Below are 20,957 nucleotides of genomic sequence, written 5' to 3' on the forward strand. Positions count from 1 at the left end.
GGTGTGTATCTGAGGGGGACGAGCGGGAGTACAGGACAGTCATCTCTGACTTTGTGGACTGGTGTGAGCGAAACCATCTGCAGCTCAACGCCAGTAAGACGAAGGAGATGATCGTGGACTTCAGCAGGAGGAGGACACCCCAGACTGCACCGGTGAACATCCAGGGTTTGGACATTGACATGGTGGACACATACAAATACCTGGGTGTTCACCTCAACAATAAACTGGACTGGACACACAATACAGAGGTCCTGTACAAGAAGGGCCAAAGTCGTCTCCACCTGCTGAGGAGACTGAGGTCCTTTGGAGTGTGCAGGACTCTGCTCAGGACATTCTACGACTCTGTGGTAGCGTCTGCTATTTTCTATGCAGTGGTCTGCTGGGGAGCAGGGAGTACTGAAAGGGACAGAAAGAGACTAAACAGACTGGTCAGGAGGGCCGGTTCTGTCCTGGACTGTTTCCTGGACTCCATAGAGGAGGTGGGTGAGAGGAGGATGTTGGCAAAGCTCACATCCATCATGGACAATCCCTCTCACCCACTGCATGACACTGTGGGGTCTTTAAGCAGCTCCTTCAGCAGCAGACTGAGACATCCACCCTGCAAGAAAGAGCGCTATCGCAGGTCCTTCATTCCATCTGCTATAAGACTTTACAACATCAGCATCACTGGCTGATGTTAACATAAACTGGACTATATCATTACCACCCCAAACCATAAAATTTGCACTGACATTCTTGCACTGCACATCTTTGCACTTTTAAACTTTATTTTTATTTTTTATTTTTATTTTTTCTGTTAAGCCACTTTATCCTCATCTCTCACCCTTGTATATACTGTAAATATTATTACTATTGTTCTATTATTATTTTATTCTTATCACTACGTCCACTGTTACATAAGCTGCTGTAACAATGTAAATTTCCCCTGGAGTGGGGAGAAATAAAGAACTTTATCTTATCTTATCTTATGTACAGTAGGTGTTAATATACTGTTAATCTTATATAAAATTAATAGGGTTAAACTTTAACATAGATAGATAGATAGATACAGATATATAGATAGATATATATAGATATGGATCTCTCTCTCTCCGTGTGTGTGTGTGTGTGTATGTATATATATGTATGTATGTATGTATGTATGTATGTATGTATGTATGTATGTATGTATGTATGTATGTATGTATGTATGTATGTATGTATGTATGTATATATATATATATATATATATATATATATATATATATATATGTGTGTGTGTGTGTGTGTGTGTGTGTGTGTGTGTGTGTGTGTGTATATATATACACACAGCTTTTCCAAACATACTACTCTTATTTTGGATGCTTACATTATTTTACAAGTTTATCTAGCAAAAACCAAAAACTACCAGGGTCATTATTAGCCCCCTTGATGCTAACAGTCAGTTGTGTTTCCTTTTTGCTGGATAACAGCTTACAGTCATTTGTTCTAGTTTCTAACGAGTCTCTGACATCTCCTGAGGAATCCCAGCCCATTCTTCTTTGGCAAATCTGTCAAGTTCCTCCAGATTGGATGATCTTCTGGAATGGACTCTGGTCTTCAGGTGACTCCACAGATTTTCAATTCCAGTCAGGGCTTTGTGCAGGCCAGTCAATAACGTTCACGTCTCGTCACGTTGGTCTTCTGGAGGTAGGTCTTCACCAGGAGCGACGTATGTTTTGGGTCGTTGTCATGTTGGAAGACAAAGTGACGACCCAGACCCAGTTTTGCAGCTGACTGCTTGAGATTTTCTTTCAGAATTTTCATATATCTTTCTTTCTTCATGATTCCTTCAACCTTGACAAGATTCCCAGTTCCAGATGCACTGAAGCATCTCCACAGCATGATATAGCCACCACCATGTTTAACTGTGGGGACAGTGTTCTTTTGGTTCTATGTCTCGTCCTTCTTTCTCCAAACATAAGGAACATCTCAGTGGCCAAAGAGTTCTAGTTTGGTCTCATCTGACCAAAGGACATGTTTCCAGTATTCATAATCTTTCTCCAGGTTGTCCTCAGCAGACTTCAGTCTGGCTTGAAGGTGCATCTTCTGTAGAAGTGGAAGGTTAGGGTTCAAATCCATTTCTGTGTCTTCTTTGACACTACAATGTACTTGGCTAAGTCATTATCTAGTGTTTTGGTGATTGTTCTAACATCTTTGGACACATCTTTCACATGTTTTCTTTCCAGAGAATGAAATCTTTGGCCTGCCTCTGCCAGACTGAATTTCTTGATGAGACTTCTCACTCCACTTCTTGACACTTGGAAATGTTGGTATAACTTTGTAGACCCTTCTCCTGCTTTGTAAGCATCAACAATTCTTTTTCTCTTTTTGTTTTTGTCATAATGCTTTCTCAAGTTATAGCTCAAATCCTTGAAGTTTTTATACTGTGTGTAAAGTGTAGGACAACCCTCAGTTTTAACTTGATTGATTGATTGATTACAAGCTGTGAGCATTACAAAGTTCAAGCACATGATTGCACAACGGTGGTTTGTGCTGTGGCTCAATGAAAAGAATTAATATTTTCCTGCCAAAAATGCTGCAATTTTGCAGTCCAGAGTGTGGGGTGCTGAGATAGGTAGTGTTTGTGTACATTCAGTCAGAAATTGGTTGCATTTTTGACCATTCTTCCTAACAGAATTCGAGGAGTTTAATTAAATTTGTTGCTGTAATTTGTTGTAAATTTGTTCACAATTTTATATCTCCTTTATCTGCGGGCACTGTGTCAAATAGGACAAAATGGTTGCTTGTTCAAAATGATTTCTTGTGCTTTTTTACATGGCTGTAAATGCAATTCCAAAATTTTAAGCATGTATTTTTATGCTAATTAAATTAGGGAAATGTTGTATGAAGTGCGTTCCGTAATAACTCCACTAGGCATCTCTGTAGAGCTAGGTTTCTGCCAAAGTGCTCTATGTAGAGAATAGAAAGTCAGCTATGCTGTATCAAGCACTGTTATTTCAGCTTTAATTTAGTTTCATCTATGCTTTTATGTGATTATCTGACACCCATCTTACTAATATTGCCCTGTCTGATGTAAATGTAAACCTTTGCTAATACGTTCATCATAGCAACTTAATGATGAGAAGGACCTTGGAGAGGATACATTAGTCTGACATTGCTGTAGGATATGTGAAATCTGTCCTCTGCATGATTTCATTCTTCTCTTTCAGCGGATATGTCGGAGGCTCCTAGCAGTGTATGATCTTCCCAGCTGGGGTCGCTGTGAGTTGGCTCTGTCCCTGCTTCTGGAACACAGTGCCCCTTACTCATTAGAAGACGTAGTGCAGGCTGTACAAGAGTCCCACGACAGGGAGTTTATCAAAAGAGTGCTTGCTAAAGAGTGTCCCATCTGCCTTTCTATTTTCCCCCACAGCAAGGTATATAGACAGTGAATATTTATGACTTTTGCATCAGTAATGCATATATTATGTAATTTAATACTTTCTCTCACCCTCTCTCCTTTCTCAGATGCAGTCATTGACATCGTGCCAGTGTTCTGTGTGCTGTGGTTGTTTCCAGCAGCACTTCACCATTGCTGTAAGGGACAAACACATTAGAGACATGGTGTGTCCAGTCTGCTGGGAGCCTGACATCAATGACCCTGAGCACCTTAACAGCTACTTCTCAACCCTGGACATCCAGGTAGGGAAGCAGATGAACCATGGAATAAATAAAGGAAAGAGGTAACAACCCTCTTACTCACAATCCAATAGTGCAATGACCACATATTGACCAGTACTGGTGCAGGTCATCTCAGAAAGTGGGATAGTGACATTTAGTGAGATAGGTGATGTGTAAAGTTGCTGAACTCTCGGCTGTTCAATAGAGCACGTTAACTAAAGCAAGCATGTTTTTATCACTGTCTGCTGACAACTGCTTACAGACATTCCTCTTTTATAGAGCTTTCTATCCTCCAGCAGACCACCATCGTAAACAGCTTTCTTGACAGGTGCAAGATGGATTGACAGCAGTTGTCAAGACAGTTTACTGTTGGTCAGCTTTCACCAAGTTCACCTACCCTTAGCAGTATTTGGAACTTTCACTTATAGACATGCCCAAAAGTGCTGGTAACCTTGTACCTTATTAAGCAATGCTTTGTTCTTTTTTGAAAAGTACTAAAATGAAAAATTCTTGATCCATGCAGACCTGAATGCCTTGAGTTTGCCAAAAATTGAAATAAAGGAACTGTGACAGGAGCTGAAATGTTGCTCAATCAACAGAGATCTTCTAAAATGACAAAATTATTGATAGATATGGTGAAAAATAAGTGGATTGGTGATATTTCCAGACTGTTGTTATGAAATTATTATCACTGGAGTCTTAAATCTTATAATCATTCAGCTTGTGGAAAAAAAATAGTCACTGTGGTCTTTGGTATTATTAGGCTCATTTAAGGTAGCAGCAGCAGCAGCAGCAGCATTGAGACAAAAAGCTACAGCAAACACTGCAAAGACTCTCTCTTGGCTCAAACTGCATTTTATGCATGTTCTTACATACATTAGCATTGTATCTGTTAGCTAATTTGTATATAAATCCGCTGAGCAGACCTGTCCCTCTCAAACTACATAAATCATTTGAAAACATTTACAATGGTCATACAGAAGAAAGAAATACTAGACAATAGTTTTCAGTACTAATCAGATATTCAGACTGTTGGGGTTCCACATCTACAGATGCTATTTTAAACATCCTTAAATCCCAAGTAGAAGAACTTTTGGTGTTGTTAAAAACTCCAAAAATTTCATCAGTCAAATGGTGATGTTCATTAGACCAGGACTGTAATATATTGAACACACTTTATGGTGTGTAAATCTGAATTTGTTCATCCCCTCCGACTGAAACATCAGAGTCAGCAATGACAAATGTATAATGTTCACAGAACAAACTATCATAATCAAAGTGCAAATCTTTCCAATTCAACTAAAATAAAGTTTCCACAGTGTATTTAAAATTGACCCAACATCTAAATCAATCATCTCTTAGATCAGGTGAGAACCAGACATTTATTATCATGTCCTGAGGGAACTGTGATGTCTGCTCCAGAGTCTGCAGCAACACGTATCTTTTGAGATTGTTGTTGCCAACATCACTAAACACATGATGTCAGAGTAAATCGGGATCTACCAGGACAGAAATCTGACTGGTATGCAAATGTGTGATGACCATTGGTGATCGACTATGCATTGGTCTGGCTCATTTCAAATGAGCCTGTGATTTGTGCACCACACTAAAAATGTATGAGAAAAAGACAGTTGTCTGAGGAGGTGAGGAAAAACTGGCAGCCATGTTCAAGGCAAAGACTCCAAGGCCATCCCCAAGTACCCCAATGTTTCTGTGATAGCTACAAACATTATTAGATATTTAATGTCCATGGGACCAAAGCTAACAGAACAATGACCAAAGAGAAAGGTTAGGGTGGGAAGAGAAGGATAGCAGATGGAGAACATACAAACAATACCAACAGGACAATGAACATTTTGGAGGTTGGTGAGGCCACAAACTGCAGATCAGAGACATGTTCCTCCAGATCCAGAGACACCTGCAGAGAAAACAAGCACAGGACCTTGGGGGAAACACAGAGTTAGTGACATGCAATGGTGATATATAACAGTATAGAAAGAGTATTTTCAATTCAATTCAATTTTATTTATATAGTGCCAATTACAGTCAAATTGTCTTGAGACGCTTTACAGAACCCATATTCCTGAACCCCCAGAGCAGCCCTAAGGAGACAGTGGCAAGGAAAACACCGTTTTAACAGGGAAAAAAAACCTCGAGCAGAACCCGGCTCTTTATGTGGGGGGACCCATCTCTCTGCTGGCTGGGCGGGTTGAGAGGGACAGAAGAGGTAGAGAGGTAGAGGGATAGAGGTAGAGGGTTACAGGTAGAGGGTTAGAGGTGGAGGTAGAGGGATAGAGATAGAGAGGTAGGGGGGGACACAAGGGCCATAAAACACACAGTTTAATACATGCATGATAAGACAGATGATACATGCAAAGTACAACTAACATGGAAACTGATTATAATTTACTGCTATGGTGTACGGCTCTGGCATTAAATATACTACATATATAGCTGGTGGTAAATTCAAAAATATGTAGATGAGCAAATCAAGTATAGTAAGGGCAATGCAGAGTAGATTGGTGGAAATGGGCAGCTGGAAGCAGTAGGCTGGAGGAAGGTCAGCAGCAGCATCCCACAGATGGCGATTAGGCCAGTTGGTGGGCGAGCAACCACACATCTGAAGCATCCAGCTATGGGACCAGGGACACTCGGAAAAAAGACACAGGGAGAAACAGAGTGAGTGCAATGCAATAATGGTATATATAGGAGTAGCAGAGAGGAGCCCAGCTTATCATGGGAGTCGCCCGTCGAAATCCAGACTAAACCTATAGCAGCATAACAAAGAGATGGCTCAGGTGATTCTGAGCAGCCCCAACTATAAACTTTATCAAAAAAGAAAGTTTTAAGCCTAATGATTAAAAGTAGAGAGGGTTTCTGTCTCCTGAGCACAAACTGGGAGCTGATTCTAAAACAGAGGAGCTGATAACTGAAGGTTCTGCCTCCCTTTCTGCTTCTGGAAACTCTGGGAACCACAAGTAAACCTGCAGTCTGAGAGCAAAGGGCTCTGTTAGGATGATCTGGTACAATAAGGTCTTTTAGACGTGATGGAGCTTGGTCATTTAGAGTTTTATATGTGAGAAGCAGGATTTTAAATTCTGTCCTGGATTTTACAGGGCGCCAATAAAGAGAAACTAATATGGGAGAAATAGAATCTCTCTTGCTGTTTCCTGTCAGAACTCAGGCTGCAGCATTTTGTATCAGAGGGAGGTTTTTAAGAGAATTATTGAGACATCCTGATAATTGGGAATTACAACAGTCCAGATACTAGTTATAAATGCATGGACTAGTTTCTCAATGTCGCTCTGAGACAATATGTTACTGGTTTTTACAATGTTACGCAGATCAAAGATCTGTCCAACAAACTTGTTTTATATGTATGTTGAACGACATGTCCTTATCAAAAATAACTCCAAGGTTTTTAACAATAGAACTGGAGGCTAAGGCAATTTCATCCAGTCCCTCCAGGAATTCGCGATGTTCCAATCACGCGAATTCAACCAATCTCCGCGAATTCTGCGCGACCTTGCAATTTTGTCTAATCACCGCAACTTTTCCGCAATTTTGGCCCGTCTCCCGTGAGTTTCACCAATTATAGCAGTCCCCAGCGCAAACGTAATGCACGTACGTCACCAAATTCACTTCCTTGTTTTTGGCTTGAAGACGCAGACATGTCCCATTCTAATGTCTCTCATTTGCCAACAAAAATTACTGCTACAGACCGTGAAAAAATTTAATTCCCTGATGTTCTTCACCAAAGCGGAAGTAAACTGGTTTACACCCGTGCAATATTGTGGTGGAATACAAAAAAAAAAAAACATAAAAAAATCATCAATTGATAAAAACTTTTCTACCACGAAACATATTAGGAGAATGGTTGAAACGAGTGGACTACAGAGCAGACAGATCACCGTGATGGAAACTGTTGCATCCAGATCTGTTGGAGCACTGAAAGAATGAGGGTAAGTTAAATTAATTATTCCATCAAGGAACACGGTGGAGTTATGTGACGATCGAGGTATGTGAATCATTCCTCTGTCAGCAACATTACTCAAAAATGGACGAAGGGATTTGGATGAAATGTTCAGGGTAGGTCAGAAATGACACAAGGACCAACTGATTAGATTTTGGCAGTGATGAAGCTTATAGTCTGGATCCACGGATTTTCTAAGGATTTCCCATTGAGGTAGCGGCACGGCGTCTGATAGCGGCATGGTAACCAACAAGTGAACACTACCTCTGCGGCCTGCTGATGATCACATCATTGCGATCCTACTACAAATCCACCGCTGTAGACGTATCGGAAATGATACAAGGAAGAACTGATTAAATTGTGGGGGTGTTTCTGAGTCTCATCAATTCCCGCTACATATTTAGGTCACGCAATTCGGTATGTACACATGCACAACAGACGCCTGTGTTCAGCGCAGAGTCAGGTAATGAACAGTCTTGGCGGAGTATTGCAGTCTCAGTGATTTTCTTGTTCACTGACGTGACAAGCCGTGAGCACACGTGTGTGCCAGGAAGTGAAAATAACTTTTCCAAATGTGATTAATTCCATAATAAATTTTCATTTTGAGCCTTAAATCTACCAACCACTTCATGTTAAATCAGTATCTGGCTGCTTTACCACTGCTTTACAACTATGGTATGCCAGCTTTTGTGTAAATGGGTTGGAGGGTAAAAGAATTAATTTCGGAGTAAGTATTGTCAATTACAATGTTGTAACATGTTCTAAAAGCTGAAAAAATGCAACTTTTTTTTAGCAACTATCACTGTCTTCTGCAATTTCATCGCAACAAATAAGCTTAAAACATTGCAACTTTACATCGCAATTTTTTAGAAAAGCTGCCACCAATTCAGGCATTTTCGGACACAACAATCTCGAAAAACGCCCATGAAATCCTGGAGGGACTGTCCATCTAGGGTATATCTGGTTGGATAATGTGTATCTGAGGTGTTTAGGGCCAAATGCAATTATCTGAATTTCAAAGAAGAAAATTACAAGCCCATCCAGACCTTTATGTCCTCCAGACATGCCAAGAATTTTTCTAATTGGTTTCATTTTGCTTTATAGATAAATATAACTGGCTGTCTGCATAGCAGTGGAAATTTATGCAGTGCTTCCTAATAATATTGCCTAAGGGGCGCATATAAAAAATAATTGGTATGGGTCCTAACACAGAACCTGGTGGAACTCCATAGCTAACTCTGGTGTGTACAAACTGGAGTCTGTCTGATAAATATGCTTTTAATCAGTTCAGTGTGGTTCCTTATGTCCCAATAACATGTTCTAATCATTGTAATAAGATGCTGTGATCAGCTGTGTCAAATGCAGCACTGAGATCCAGCAGAACAAGTATAGAAGCTAGTCCGCTGTCTGATGCTATAAGAACTTGGTCACATTGGTGACTTTCACCAATACCGTCTCTGTACTATAATACATTCTAAATCCTGCCAAAATAGGATTCTTCTTGAACCACTCCTTTGTTGCTTTGTCCGTATGTTTTGGGTCATTATTTTTGACCCATCCACAACCGATTTTTAATGCTCCAACTGAGGGAAGGAGGTTCTTGCCCCAAACTTTTTGACTATGCACACATAACCAGTTTAGATTATTAGTTTCTGAAGCAGAATGGGCTAATATGTGTGCATCTTGACCACGTAGTTAACCTATGGGAGGCAGAATTCTTGCTGATAGAAAGGGGATCAAATACTTATTTCACTTGATCAACTGGAAATTAATTTATAACTGTTAGATCATGTTTCTCTTAGGTTTTATTGTCTATATTTTTTCTCTTCCAGTTAAAATAAACCCACTACTAAAATTACAGACATGTAATGTGAAATGTGTATGGTGATCAAATACTGATATCCCCCACTATGTTTTCTGTATATCAGCTGCGAGAGTGTCTGGAGCCAGACGTCTATGAGCTATTCCATAAGAAGCTGACAGAGCAGGCCCTGATCAAGGACCCTAAGTTCCTCTGGTGCTGCCATGTGAGTACAGTTTTGTCAGCATAAATTAAGCAAACAAATTAGTTCATGAACAGTAACTCTTTTATTAGTGATTTTGTTCAAGCACAATCTTAAAGACAACGAGCCAACAATGAATCATGGTCAATTCGATCTGGCTTTTTTGACAGAAATTTAAGTAGAAAGACTCTGATGTCAAAATTAAATTTAAAAAAAAATTCAAAGTAATGTAAAAAATAATGAAAAATATAAAATATAAAATAAGTGAATTTTTACCCCATTTAGATTGTCTCACTTAATTGACAGGTGCAACTAATTGGTGCTGGAACTCACACAATAAGTGAAATAGAGATCATCTGAGTGAAGTGAATATATGAAACAAATGAATGCAGAAAACTTGAAGGGCCTGAAAAATTGTTGTATGCTCTATAAATATGAGGAATCATTTTCCATACCTGAAGACATTACCAAATACACATTCATGAAATATTAATCATCATTTTTGACTCCCACAATGAAATGAATGTATTTATCTGTGATATTAAGATTTAAAATCTCTTCTCTGCTTATAGAAAGTACCGTTCACCACACAATACAGCAATAAATCAATGAAAAATCAATAATCTCAATACTGAGCAATACAATTGTGGTTATTATTTTTGCCATTATTGTGTCACGGACTTACAATAATCATATTAAATTCAGTTTTTATATTTTAGATTTCATTATTTGAAAATGTAATTTCTACACTCTCTTCTCATTTGCTGTTTCCTGCTTCCTCTCCTTTGGTCTCCTCAGTGTTCATATGGGTTCATCTACGATGGAGACCAGCTGAAAGTCACCTGTTTTCAGTGTCGAAACAGTTTCTGTGCTCAGTGTAAAAAGCCTGTAAGTATTAGACTCTCTGCGTTGCCTCGATTTCCTTTTCTTCCTCTTTCAATGGTACGGATGCATAGTAAGGGTAGCCCTTACTCCAGTCCCCTAACAGTTAGTATCAAAGTAAAAAAGAAAATATGTACCATAAGTCACATTGTCATGTAGGTTTTAATATATTACCGTGCATGTAAATAGGATGGATAAAACATGGGAAAATTAAGAACAATGAGTCTCTCTAACCTGCCAGCAAATCTATATAATATACAGTATGGACATGAAAATTCAACCGTTTGTTCAAAACAGGATTGTGCTTCACATGGTTAAAGGTTTTTTTCCAATGAGACTTAAAGATTTTGAGCCGTGACCATTTGTTAGAGGGGCTATTCCTTAGTCTGCCTCCCTGCACCCAATCTCTGTGTCCTTTTACCTCACTGATTGATACTGGACTAAGAAAGAAGGACTCCAAACATGGCTGCCTCCATCAGCAAATCATAATGTTTTTGTGTACTCTATCAGCAGGACATATGTAACGGCAGCTCCAACTGTTACTAATGATATTAACAAAGCCTTGATAATTGTTCTAACATGTCCAAACCAATATCGATAAACCATAGATTGTTTAATGCCTCCATATGTGTTGGGCTAAACTACTGAAAAAGAGTCTCTGTGTAAAGTTTAACCTTTTGAGCTCTAACATGACATTAGTGGGATGAATGCAATATCTCTGTAACCGTATGTGCACTTTATATGTATCTCTTCTGGTCTCATACAAAAGAATGGACAAATGTCATTACAAAAATACACATTAAAGCAATTCATAGATTTTATTACTTTTTGGTCTGTCCAGGACTTTGTTTTTACTTTAAGTTTCATTTCTATAGTTCCCAAAGTTCTGAAATTCTGAACTAGTCTTTGTTGTGTTTATAACAAATTACTAAAGTCAAAGTGTGCCATTTTTTTGTTTTAAGTGTCATGACACTTAAAACAAAAGCCAGTTTGTGTTTGCACATTCAACATCAGTACATCATGGTCAACAGTCCATTACCATTACAGTCCTAGTTCAGCCTGTCAGTGTTAAACGTGAGCTTTGTGAATTTAACTACACAGAAAAATACTGAAATTTCATGTGTTAAGTTAAAGTTTTTTTGTCATCACTGTAATGACTGGTTGTTACTAACGAACTACACAGTGGCTGTTTGTTTCTCTATTGTCTGTGTAGTGGGAATCTCAGCATGTAGGTCTGTCCTGTGAACAGTACCAGTCATGGAAGAGAAAGAACGATCCAGAGTATCAGAGACAGGGCCTGGCTGGATACCTCAGAGACAACGGCATCAGTGAGCAAGCACGCACGCAATCCCACTTTCCACTTATCTATCAGCCACAGATTCTCACACTCTTTACGCTCTTGATGCTCAAAAGCCTTTTCTTCTCTCACAGTTTTTTTTTTAGCGTATTATCCTTGACAGCTGTGGCTCAGGTGCTAGAGTGGGTCGTCCAATGATCGAAGGGTCGGCGGGTCGATTCCCCCTCTGTCCTAGTCATGTGCTGTTGTGTCCTCGGGCAAAACACTTTACCCACCTTGCCTCCAGTGCTGCTAATCACACTGGTGTATAAATGTGTATGAATGTTGGTGGTGGTCGGAGGGGCCATAGGCGCAGATTGCAGCCAGGCTTCCGTCAGTCTGTCCCAGGGCAGCTGTGGCTACAAATGTAGTTTACCACCATCAGAGTGAGAATGTGTGAGTGAATGAATAATGGATCCGTTGTACGCGCTTTGAGTGCCGAGAAAAGCACTATATAAATCTAATCCATTATTATTATTATTGACAGCAGTGATTTTTGGCAGTTCGACTCTCCGTATGTCATTATTATTTCATTATTAAAACATATGGAGATCCTTTCAGTTAGTTTTCAGTAGTCATTAATGTATTTTCTCTGTAAAGCTACTGCAGATAAAACTGGGATAACAACATGATTTTAGGGCTGAGTGACTTTGAAAGACTCGAAAGACAGATTGAAAACTCTCCCCAGTCTCAGGACTTTAAGGCTGACAACATATAATGTCACTGTTACCTTTGTAATTCAGTTATATCTGATGTTGTCAACATTTAATTGTCTCATCCTCAAATATTAATATTCCACCTTCAGAACCAACCAGCTCTGCTCTCTCAAGACGTAATTAAAAATGCTTTAATCCTTGTAATTATGTTTTCATCAGTATGGTTTTACAGAAGTACACACATGTACATACACATTTCTCCAGTGTTGTTTCTTAGCAGCAGTTGCTGAAAGTAATATGTGTTTCTGCTTTAGGTAGGGGAGCACTAATAGTAGACTTGCAATTGTGTCATGCCGGAGGTTCTGAACCCAAATGCAGAGCACACAGGGATGCGGAGACCGATCAAGTTTTAGAAAAGGATTTATTAAATCAGCAATAATATAAATGTATGAACAAACTGGCTAAGGAGGTGAAAGAACAAAGTAACCAAACTACAGCTAAATAATTACTAATTAAACTAAGTCCTAAATCAAAATGAAACAAACAATTGGAAAACTATACAAACAAACACACTACTAAAGGTTTTAAATGACCTTCCAATGGGGAACCCAGCAATGTTCTTCAGGTCTGTAGCCCTCACAATCTACCAAATATTGCAGCCTGTGGACCTGCCGCCACATGTTCAATTTCCAGTTTCGTCCATTTCTCTTGCACTCTATCATTTCCAGACATGTGCTAAGCCCACAGTGTCACTCAGATTTTCTAGTGAGGCAGCTTACTTTCAATTTGATCCTACCACAGGAGTCACAATGCTGAAATACATCAATTCAGTAAATAAATAACCTTTAGACACTGTCTGTTTGTGCATTAGATTGAGATAATATTTCTTAATGTAGTGACACTTTCTTCCTTCTCTATCTGCTTTTCCACCATTCACATCATGCCTGTCATTTCTCTTTTCCTCCTTCCTTCTAGCCTGTCCTAACTGTCGCTTTCAGTATGCACTGTCTAAAGGAGGCTGCATGCATTTCTGCTGCTCACAGTGTCGTTACCAGTTCTGCAGTGGCTGCAACAACCCTTTCCACACTGTAAGTCTAACATGTATTGTCCTGTTCATTATTAAAATGTAATGGAGAAGGTATTACATTTTACTAGATGAAATGTTGGTCCACAAGACAGTTTTACTACCCCGAGTGTATTCATAATTTCATATTATTGTGTGATATTATGGGCTTATATACATGCCTGTATTACCTTAATTATTTGTTTATGTTTTGTTAAATTAGATTTAAAAAAAAATTCTCCCGAAAAACACTCAATTTTCAATTTAATTTCAATTCCTCTTCCTCTTAAACAGGAGTTTTTTCTTGCCACTGTCGACTTAGGGCTTGCTCTGGGGGTTCACGCATATGGGTTCTGTAAAGTGTCTTCAGACAATTTGAGTTGGAATTAGTGCTATATAAATAAAAATGAATTGAATTGAATTAAATCGATTTTATTTTTTTCCCGATAAAGAGATTTGTAAACGATGGCATGGTTTGTGGTTAACCACATATTTGTTCTTACCCCATATATAAATATTTGTAAATTTAGTTTGTTCCTGAATTTGGTATTTAATTTGCAAAAGCAAGCTTGTGACCAGAAGGTCACCAATTTTAATCCCTGAACCTACAGGATAAAGTCTGTGTGGGAAAGTAAAAAAGCAGAGAAACACCACAATACCCTGGAACAAGGCCTGTGAAATAAATTGCTGCAATAGAATTGCTCAGTGGCAAGCAAGTCAGACTGTGGCTGTACTGGGCAAGCATGAATGCAACCAGGATGATCCTGCAAAAAAGAACTTATTACTCAGTGAAACCAGTGTGATTAAGCAAAGGTAAAAAAAAAATTACCAAATGTCCTATATATGGACAGTAATCCTTGCTTGATTTATTTGTCCATCAATATGTTGTCTGGGATTAACATGCAATCTCAAAAAGTGTCAAATGTCAGTGTTCAAATAATGTCTCAAGAACAGAAAAAGGCTGATTGCTCATAAATCCATGGTTAAAAAATACTGAATGTGGAAATGTACTGTACATCAGGTAGGCATACCTGACAAAGTTTTGAGTTTACATAAACAATAATGTAAAACATAAACACATCAATGATGTGTTTATGTTTTACATTATTGTTTATGTAGGAAGGTTATGGTATATCTTCCAGCTGGTTTGGAATCACATAGAAAGCCATCAGAAAGAAATGGTGAAGGATGCTCAGGAAAAGATTGTTGGCTGCCCTGGGGCTGTGTGTATGCTCCAAATTAATAAGAAATCTGTGCAACGTTACATGAATGGGGTTCACTGTCTGAAATAACATGAAGCAATTATTTTCAGAAAATTCAAACAAGTCAGAATGTAAAAAAATTGCTGTAAAGGTAAATTTTTAGCCAAAGGATTAAGACTGTGATAAAATGTGATCATATACACCAGCTGGAAAACCTGTATTCATTGAGCTACATATAACTATAATTTCCAAGCAGCCAAACTGCAGTGAACAAGGTTCTAAAATGAGCTGCAAACACCATATCTTGTGCCTATCAGCATATCTGCATCATAGCTTTACATGGTAAGAATTTCCAGACAAATTGAAAAATTTGATTATGAAAATTTACATATGATTGAAAACTATAGAGAAATTGGGTCACCAACTAAAAATCTATGGACACAGTCATGGGAAATCAGAGACCCAAGCACAGACAGAAAACCCAGCAGAACATGTTTACGTAAAAAAAAACTTTATTATACAAAGAATAATTACAGAGCAAATATGCAGGGAATGAATGAGGAACGGTGAGTGGGAAAGAGATCAGAATAGAGGACTGAATGGCTAACGACTGTAACCGAAGCAATGGAGGAATAATATGAACAGGGAACTATAGTGACCACTGGAGGAATAATCTAACCAACAGAGTAGTGCGAGACAAAAACCTGAAAATGCTAAGACTACAGGGACATAGGGAGGCCCTAGCTATACAAAATCACAACAAGCGAAGTCACTACAGATTAAATCCAAAGAGCAAATACACTTATCGGGAGGGATAGTGACCAAGACCAAGTATTACATGGTGGAAACAGTGACAGGGATTGCAAACAAGATTAATATTACAAGAAATGGGAATAGAGGATTGGCACAGTGCAACGCTATGCAAAAACAGAAGGCACAAGCACAACTACAGGAACCTATGAACAGAATGCATTTCAAAGCAGTACACCACAAAACACAAAAGTACATAAAGCAACTCAGCGAATCTTGCGCTGCAGGATTAGATTAGATTTAGATTTTTTTTTCTATGTGTATGTGACAAAAAAAAAATCTAATCTAAAATCTAATGACAGTGAAATGCAGTGACTGTCCACCAAGCTTCATAAATCCAAAATGTTAAAATTTGTAAAAATATAAAATACAAAAGAAAAATATAAAAAATACCAAAAAATGCAAGGTAAAACTGTAATATACAAGAACAAACAGGTAAAATGGACATATTTATGGTCTGTACACAGTGCAAGAGGTAGCGGATGTTCAAAAGTGAAGATGTGCATTCACACAGAGAATGTGCAGTCTGTGTGATGTGCATGTGCACTGTTGCAGTATTTACCATTATGTGTTTATTGTCCTTATTTGTGAGGTGCTGACTGGAGGTTAGAGTTGACAGTCCTCATAGCTTGAGGGAAAAAGCTCCTCCTGAGTCTCTGTGTTTTCACCTTGATGAGGCGAAGATGCCACCCGGAGTACAGCCACCTAACAGTTTGTTGTGAGGGTGTAGAGGATCCTTCATGATCCTGTTCACCCTGACCACGCTCCTCCTGGTGTGAATATCCTGGGGGGTAGGGAGTGTTGCACCTATGGTACACTCTGCTGACCTCAGCACCCTCTGCTTGGCTCATCGGTCACAAGCAGTGCTGTTCCCATACCACTGGGTGATGAGGTGTTTCTGTCCACATGGACCACATGAGTTCTGTCTGACAGAAAATCCAACATCCAGGCCCACAGGGAGGGGCTGAGCCCCAGGCTGGTCTTCTTGGTGTGGAGTTTGGTAGGGACTATGGTGTTGAAGGCTGAACTAAAATCAATGAACAGGAAACTTACATAGTTCCCGTCCCACCACTCCAGCTGGGTGAGAGTTGTGTGCAAAACCTTGGCGATGGCATCGTCTGTGGATTGGTTTGGCTGCTAAGCGAACTGAAGTAGGTCCAGAGACTCAGGGGGCGATCAGCACCTCTTTAAATCCATCCATTACCTATACACCACTTAATTCTCATTAGGGTCGCAGAGGAGCTGGAGCTTATTCCAGCTGACTTAGGGCAAAGGCAGGGGACACCCTGGACAGGTCACCAGTGGGACAGTTTGGAATTACCAATTGACCTGAGTATGTTTTTGGACTGTGGGAGGAAGCCGGAGTACCCAAAGAAAACCTACGCATACACAGGGAGAGCATGTGAACTCCAGACCAGGACACAAACCAGGGATCTTGTAGCTGCAAGGCAACAATTCTAACCACCAAGCCAATGCGCAGCCCCCTCTTTAAATCTCTAAACTCAGTTTATTTTGGGGTGGTTCTTGCTAGTGAAATAATACTTAATAAGATTCTTTGATAATTTAATCAAATTATCAAAGACTTCCTTTGCAATGGGAAAGGACAAAGATTAGCTTCAAGAAACATTTTAGTCCTACAAAAAACGGTGGTCTGGGACTTCCGAAGATGATTCCCACTTGGATTGGTTAAAAATGGAGACATATATGATAGCTTCACACAAGGTTAGGATGCTTGTGTGTTCTTTTCTCTAGGCGCGGCCAGTTGTTCTGCACCTACATGACGGGCAACTTGCAACCTATCTAATCAACTTCTCCTGTATATGAACACAGGCTTTTCAACTACTTGTCGCCAAATTGTTCTGTCACTTACTGACTGGATACTCTACCTTGCTTCACTTCAAGGTGTCCGCCTGACTGCTCCACCTACCTTATCTTCTCCTGCACTTGGTTCTAAGTTCCCTGCATGCATACTTTTTACCACCATCTCAAGCACATTTTTCCACCATCTCAATTATGGCCAAACCTTAGCCTAAAGTGCTGGCTTTCTTCCACACTCGTCTTCCAATTATGCACTGTTTCTTTTTCCACCTGGTGGCTTAAGTGATGACTCAAGTTCAGGACTCAAATAAAGTGTCATGTGCTGGGATACTGTCTGCAAACATTATAAGTCTAGTCTTTGTAAAAAAAAAAAAAAAAAAAAAAAACTGCCCTGAACATTTCTCATCAGCAGATTTCAGTCGACCAGATTGAAGGAGAAAACTTCTCAGGTTGATAATGGTTACTATAGAGATGATTCGATAAACCTGAACAAGTGACGTGTCTCCTCCTCAGACCTGTGCAGTGGATGAGTGCAGTGTGACAGGACTCCATGCCCATCATCCCAGAGACTGTCTCTTCTATCTGAGAGACTGGGAACCTTCCAGACTGCAAGCTTTACTGAAGGTACATGCATATACATAGATACATACATACATACACACATCATCTTCTTGGGCTGTTTTAGGAATAGGAAAGTATGGCAGCTGCTTAAGGCACCACCAGCTTCAGGGGTACTAGATAACGGAATTAATATCAGAATTTCTTTCTATGAGTGGTCTTTGTTTCACATAACAGTAGTCCATCACCAGATGGTGAAACTTGACTTTTCCACACACCCAGCGTAATGGAGTTGATTGAAATTAGTTTACAGTGTTCACTGCATTGAAATATGAAACTTCCAGATAAAATGTACACATTTGTGGATAGTGTGCTATAAATCTATGGGAATTTAATGTTGTAATGTAATGTGTTTATAAAAAAGCTGTGTTCTCCATTTTGATTTATGGGGTTCTGTTTAATGTTGTGTTTTGCACCTCAGGGCCAGTGTAATAAGTAACCATTTTTCTTTGTGGCACAGAATAATGGAGTAGCCTTCAACTCTGAACCTCCTCCTGTAACACAGACAGGTAGGCCAAAATCCCGTGCACGGCTTCCTCCCTACTTTGTATTTTAACTTTTTATATTTCTGTCATGGCATATAAAATATTTTCTTTACTTTGAAATGTTTAAAGTGACAAGAGCACAAAAACATTTATCAGATTTCTAGTGCATACTAGAACATGACGTGTTCATTAGAATACACAGTAAGTAGACGGTTTATCAGGGACACAAAGGTTAAACTTGCAACACAAATACAACACACAACAAAGGATATGATGTGCGTTTTTGTTGGAAATTGTTTTGAAGAGGTTGTTGAATTGTTTTATGTTACACTGTAAGTCGTTTCTGATATTTTCTTCCCTATGATCTCATCAATGAGAGAACAGTAAATCTATTAAATATCTGTTTGTCAACACAGTTCAAAAACACTTCAAAGGGCAGCTTGTATGGAGGACCTTGTTGTAAACTTCAACTTTAATGTAATCAAATCAAATAAAACCAAAGCTATTTGCCATAGCAAGGGCATTGACATTTTATCTGGTTTGGTATAGAAAAATAAGTTACCCTCAGAGTCCAATCTTTATGTTGAGTGATTACCTGACAGTTTTATTGGATTTGAACTGCAGCTAAGTTAAATAAATGCTGCTGGGTGGTAATCACGGTACCATGTGCCACACTAACGAATATGCAACAAAATAGTAATGTCCATCCATCCATCCATTATCTATACACTGCTTAATCCTCACTAGGGTCGCGGGGGGGCTGGAGCCTATCCCAGCTGACTCGGGCGAAGGCAGGGGACACCCTAGACAGGTCACCAGTCTGTCGCAGGGCTACATACAGAGACAAACAATCACTCTCACATTCACACCTACGGGCAATTTAGAATGATCAATTAACCTCAGCATATTTTTGGACTGTGGGAGGAAGCAGGAGTACCCTGAGAAAACCCACGCATGCACAGGGAGAACATGCAAACTCCATGCAGAAAGATCCCGGGAAAGCTGGGACACGAACCAGGGATCTTCTCGCTGCAAGGCGAAAGTGCTAACCACTACGCCACTGTGCAGCCCTAAAATAATAATGTGATATGCCAAATATTGTGTTTCAAATCATTTTCATCTACTGGTCAGCAGATAACAAGATGTATTTAGGCATGTAGTCGTGGTCAAGACAACTTGCTGAAGTTCAAACCAAGCATCAGAATGGGGAAGAAAGATTCCTCAAAGTAGCCACCCTTTGCTTTGATTAGTCCTTTGCAAACCCTTGGCCTTCTCTCAATGAGCTTCATGAGGTAGTCACCTGAAACAGTTTTCACTTCACAGGTGTCCCTTGTCAAGGTTAATTTGTGGAATTTCTTGCCTTCTTTATGGGGTTGGTACACAGTCGTCAGCCCTATTTGACAACTTTTAGAATCCATATCGCAAGAACCAATCAGCTAAGTAAAGAGGAACAACAGTCCATCATTACTTTAAGAATTAAAGGTCAGTCATTCCGGAAAATTGCAAAAACGTTGAATGTATCCCCAAGTGCAGTCTCAAAAATCATCAAGTGCTACAGTGAAACTGGCTCAGATGAGGACTACCCCAGGAAAGGTAGACCAAGAGTCACCTCTGCTGCTGAGTCACCAGCATCAGAAATGGCAAGTTAACAGCACCTCAGATTAGAGCCCAGATAAATGCCACACAGAGTTCTAGTTGCAGACACATCTGTATATCAACTGATCAGACGAGACTGTGCAAATCAGGCCTTTATGGTAAAATAGCTGCTAAGAAACCACTATTAAAGAAAAGCAACAAGCCAAGCAGCTCTTGGGGATTTATTCAAAGTTGAAGGCACACTGAACCAGCTTGGCCACCACAGCATCCTGCAGTGACATGCCATCCCATCCAGTTTGCGTTTTAGTTTGTCTTTTGTTTTTCAAGAAGACAATTGACCCCAACCACACCTCCAGGCTGTGTAAGTGCTATTTGACCAAGAGGGAGAGTGATGGAGTGCTGCGTCAGATAACCAGGCCTCCACAGTCATCGGACCTAAACCCAATCTAGATGGTTCGGGATGAGATGCGGTGTTTCCTCTAGGATTTTTTCAGCAGCGAGGGCAGGCTCTCTGGGGAGTCGTGGCAGCGTAAACAAATGACACTTGACTGCAGATTTTACTTCTACAACTTATTTATTGAATGGCCAGTTGAAAATGGCTTTTTAAAGGCTCGATGTAAAAATAAAATAAATAAAACAATAAAATTAGATAAATAAAAATAAAAACAATAATTAAGAATTTATTGATGGGGCTGTAGAATTAGTGGCAAAGTTTCCATCCAGGCTCAGAACACATAATTTGTCTGGGTTTTTTATAGAAGAGCTCTAAGGCTCTGTTGTACGGAAATTCTCTGAGAGGGAGCCCGCTGATGCTCAGCAGCTTACATGCTGCAAGGTGAACTCCCTGCAGCTATTTTTTTCAACCCATTTCGG

The 20,957-nt window shown here is 39.6% G+C and overlaps 1 protein-coding gene across 4 annotated transcripts in view; it reads left to right on the forward strand.

The window, feature by feature from the left end:
- The window catches only part of LOC111570370 (E3 ubiquitin-protein ligase RNF31-like), a 61,565-nt gene that overhangs the window by 24,521 nt on the left and 16,087 nt on the right, over positions 1 to 20,957 (forward strand). For 3 of the 4 annotated variants that reach the window (XM_023273095.3, XM_055014398.1, XM_055014399.1), the window contains 8 exons: positions 3,192 to 3,398; positions 3,490 to 3,663; positions 9,544 to 9,642; positions 10,417 to 10,506; positions 11,714 to 11,828; positions 13,468 to 13,580; positions 17,899 to 18,009; positions 18,464 to 18,512. In XM_023273095.3, the coding sequence (XP_023128863.1) occupies positions 3,192 to 3,398; positions 3,490 to 3,663; positions 9,544 to 9,642; positions 10,417 to 10,506; positions 11,714 to 11,828; positions 13,468 to 13,580; positions 17,899 to 18,009; positions 18,464 to 18,512 (958 nt within the window). Of the gene's footprint in view, positions 1 to 3,191; positions 3,399 to 3,489; positions 3,664 to 9,543; positions 9,643 to 10,416; positions 10,507 to 11,713; positions 11,829 to 13,467; positions 13,581 to 17,898; positions 18,010 to 18,463; positions 18,513 to 20,957 lie in introns of those variants that run through there. The other variant, XR_008602976.1, reaches the window with a different exon arrangement.

Source organism: Amphiprion ocellaris, chromosome 10 (assembly GCF_022539595.1).
Source record: "Amphiprion ocellaris isolate individual 3 ecotype Okinawa chromosome 10, ASM2253959v1, whole genome shotgun sequence".
NCBI lineage: Eukaryota > Metazoa > Chordata > Actinopteri > Pomacentridae > Amphiprion > Amphiprion ocellaris.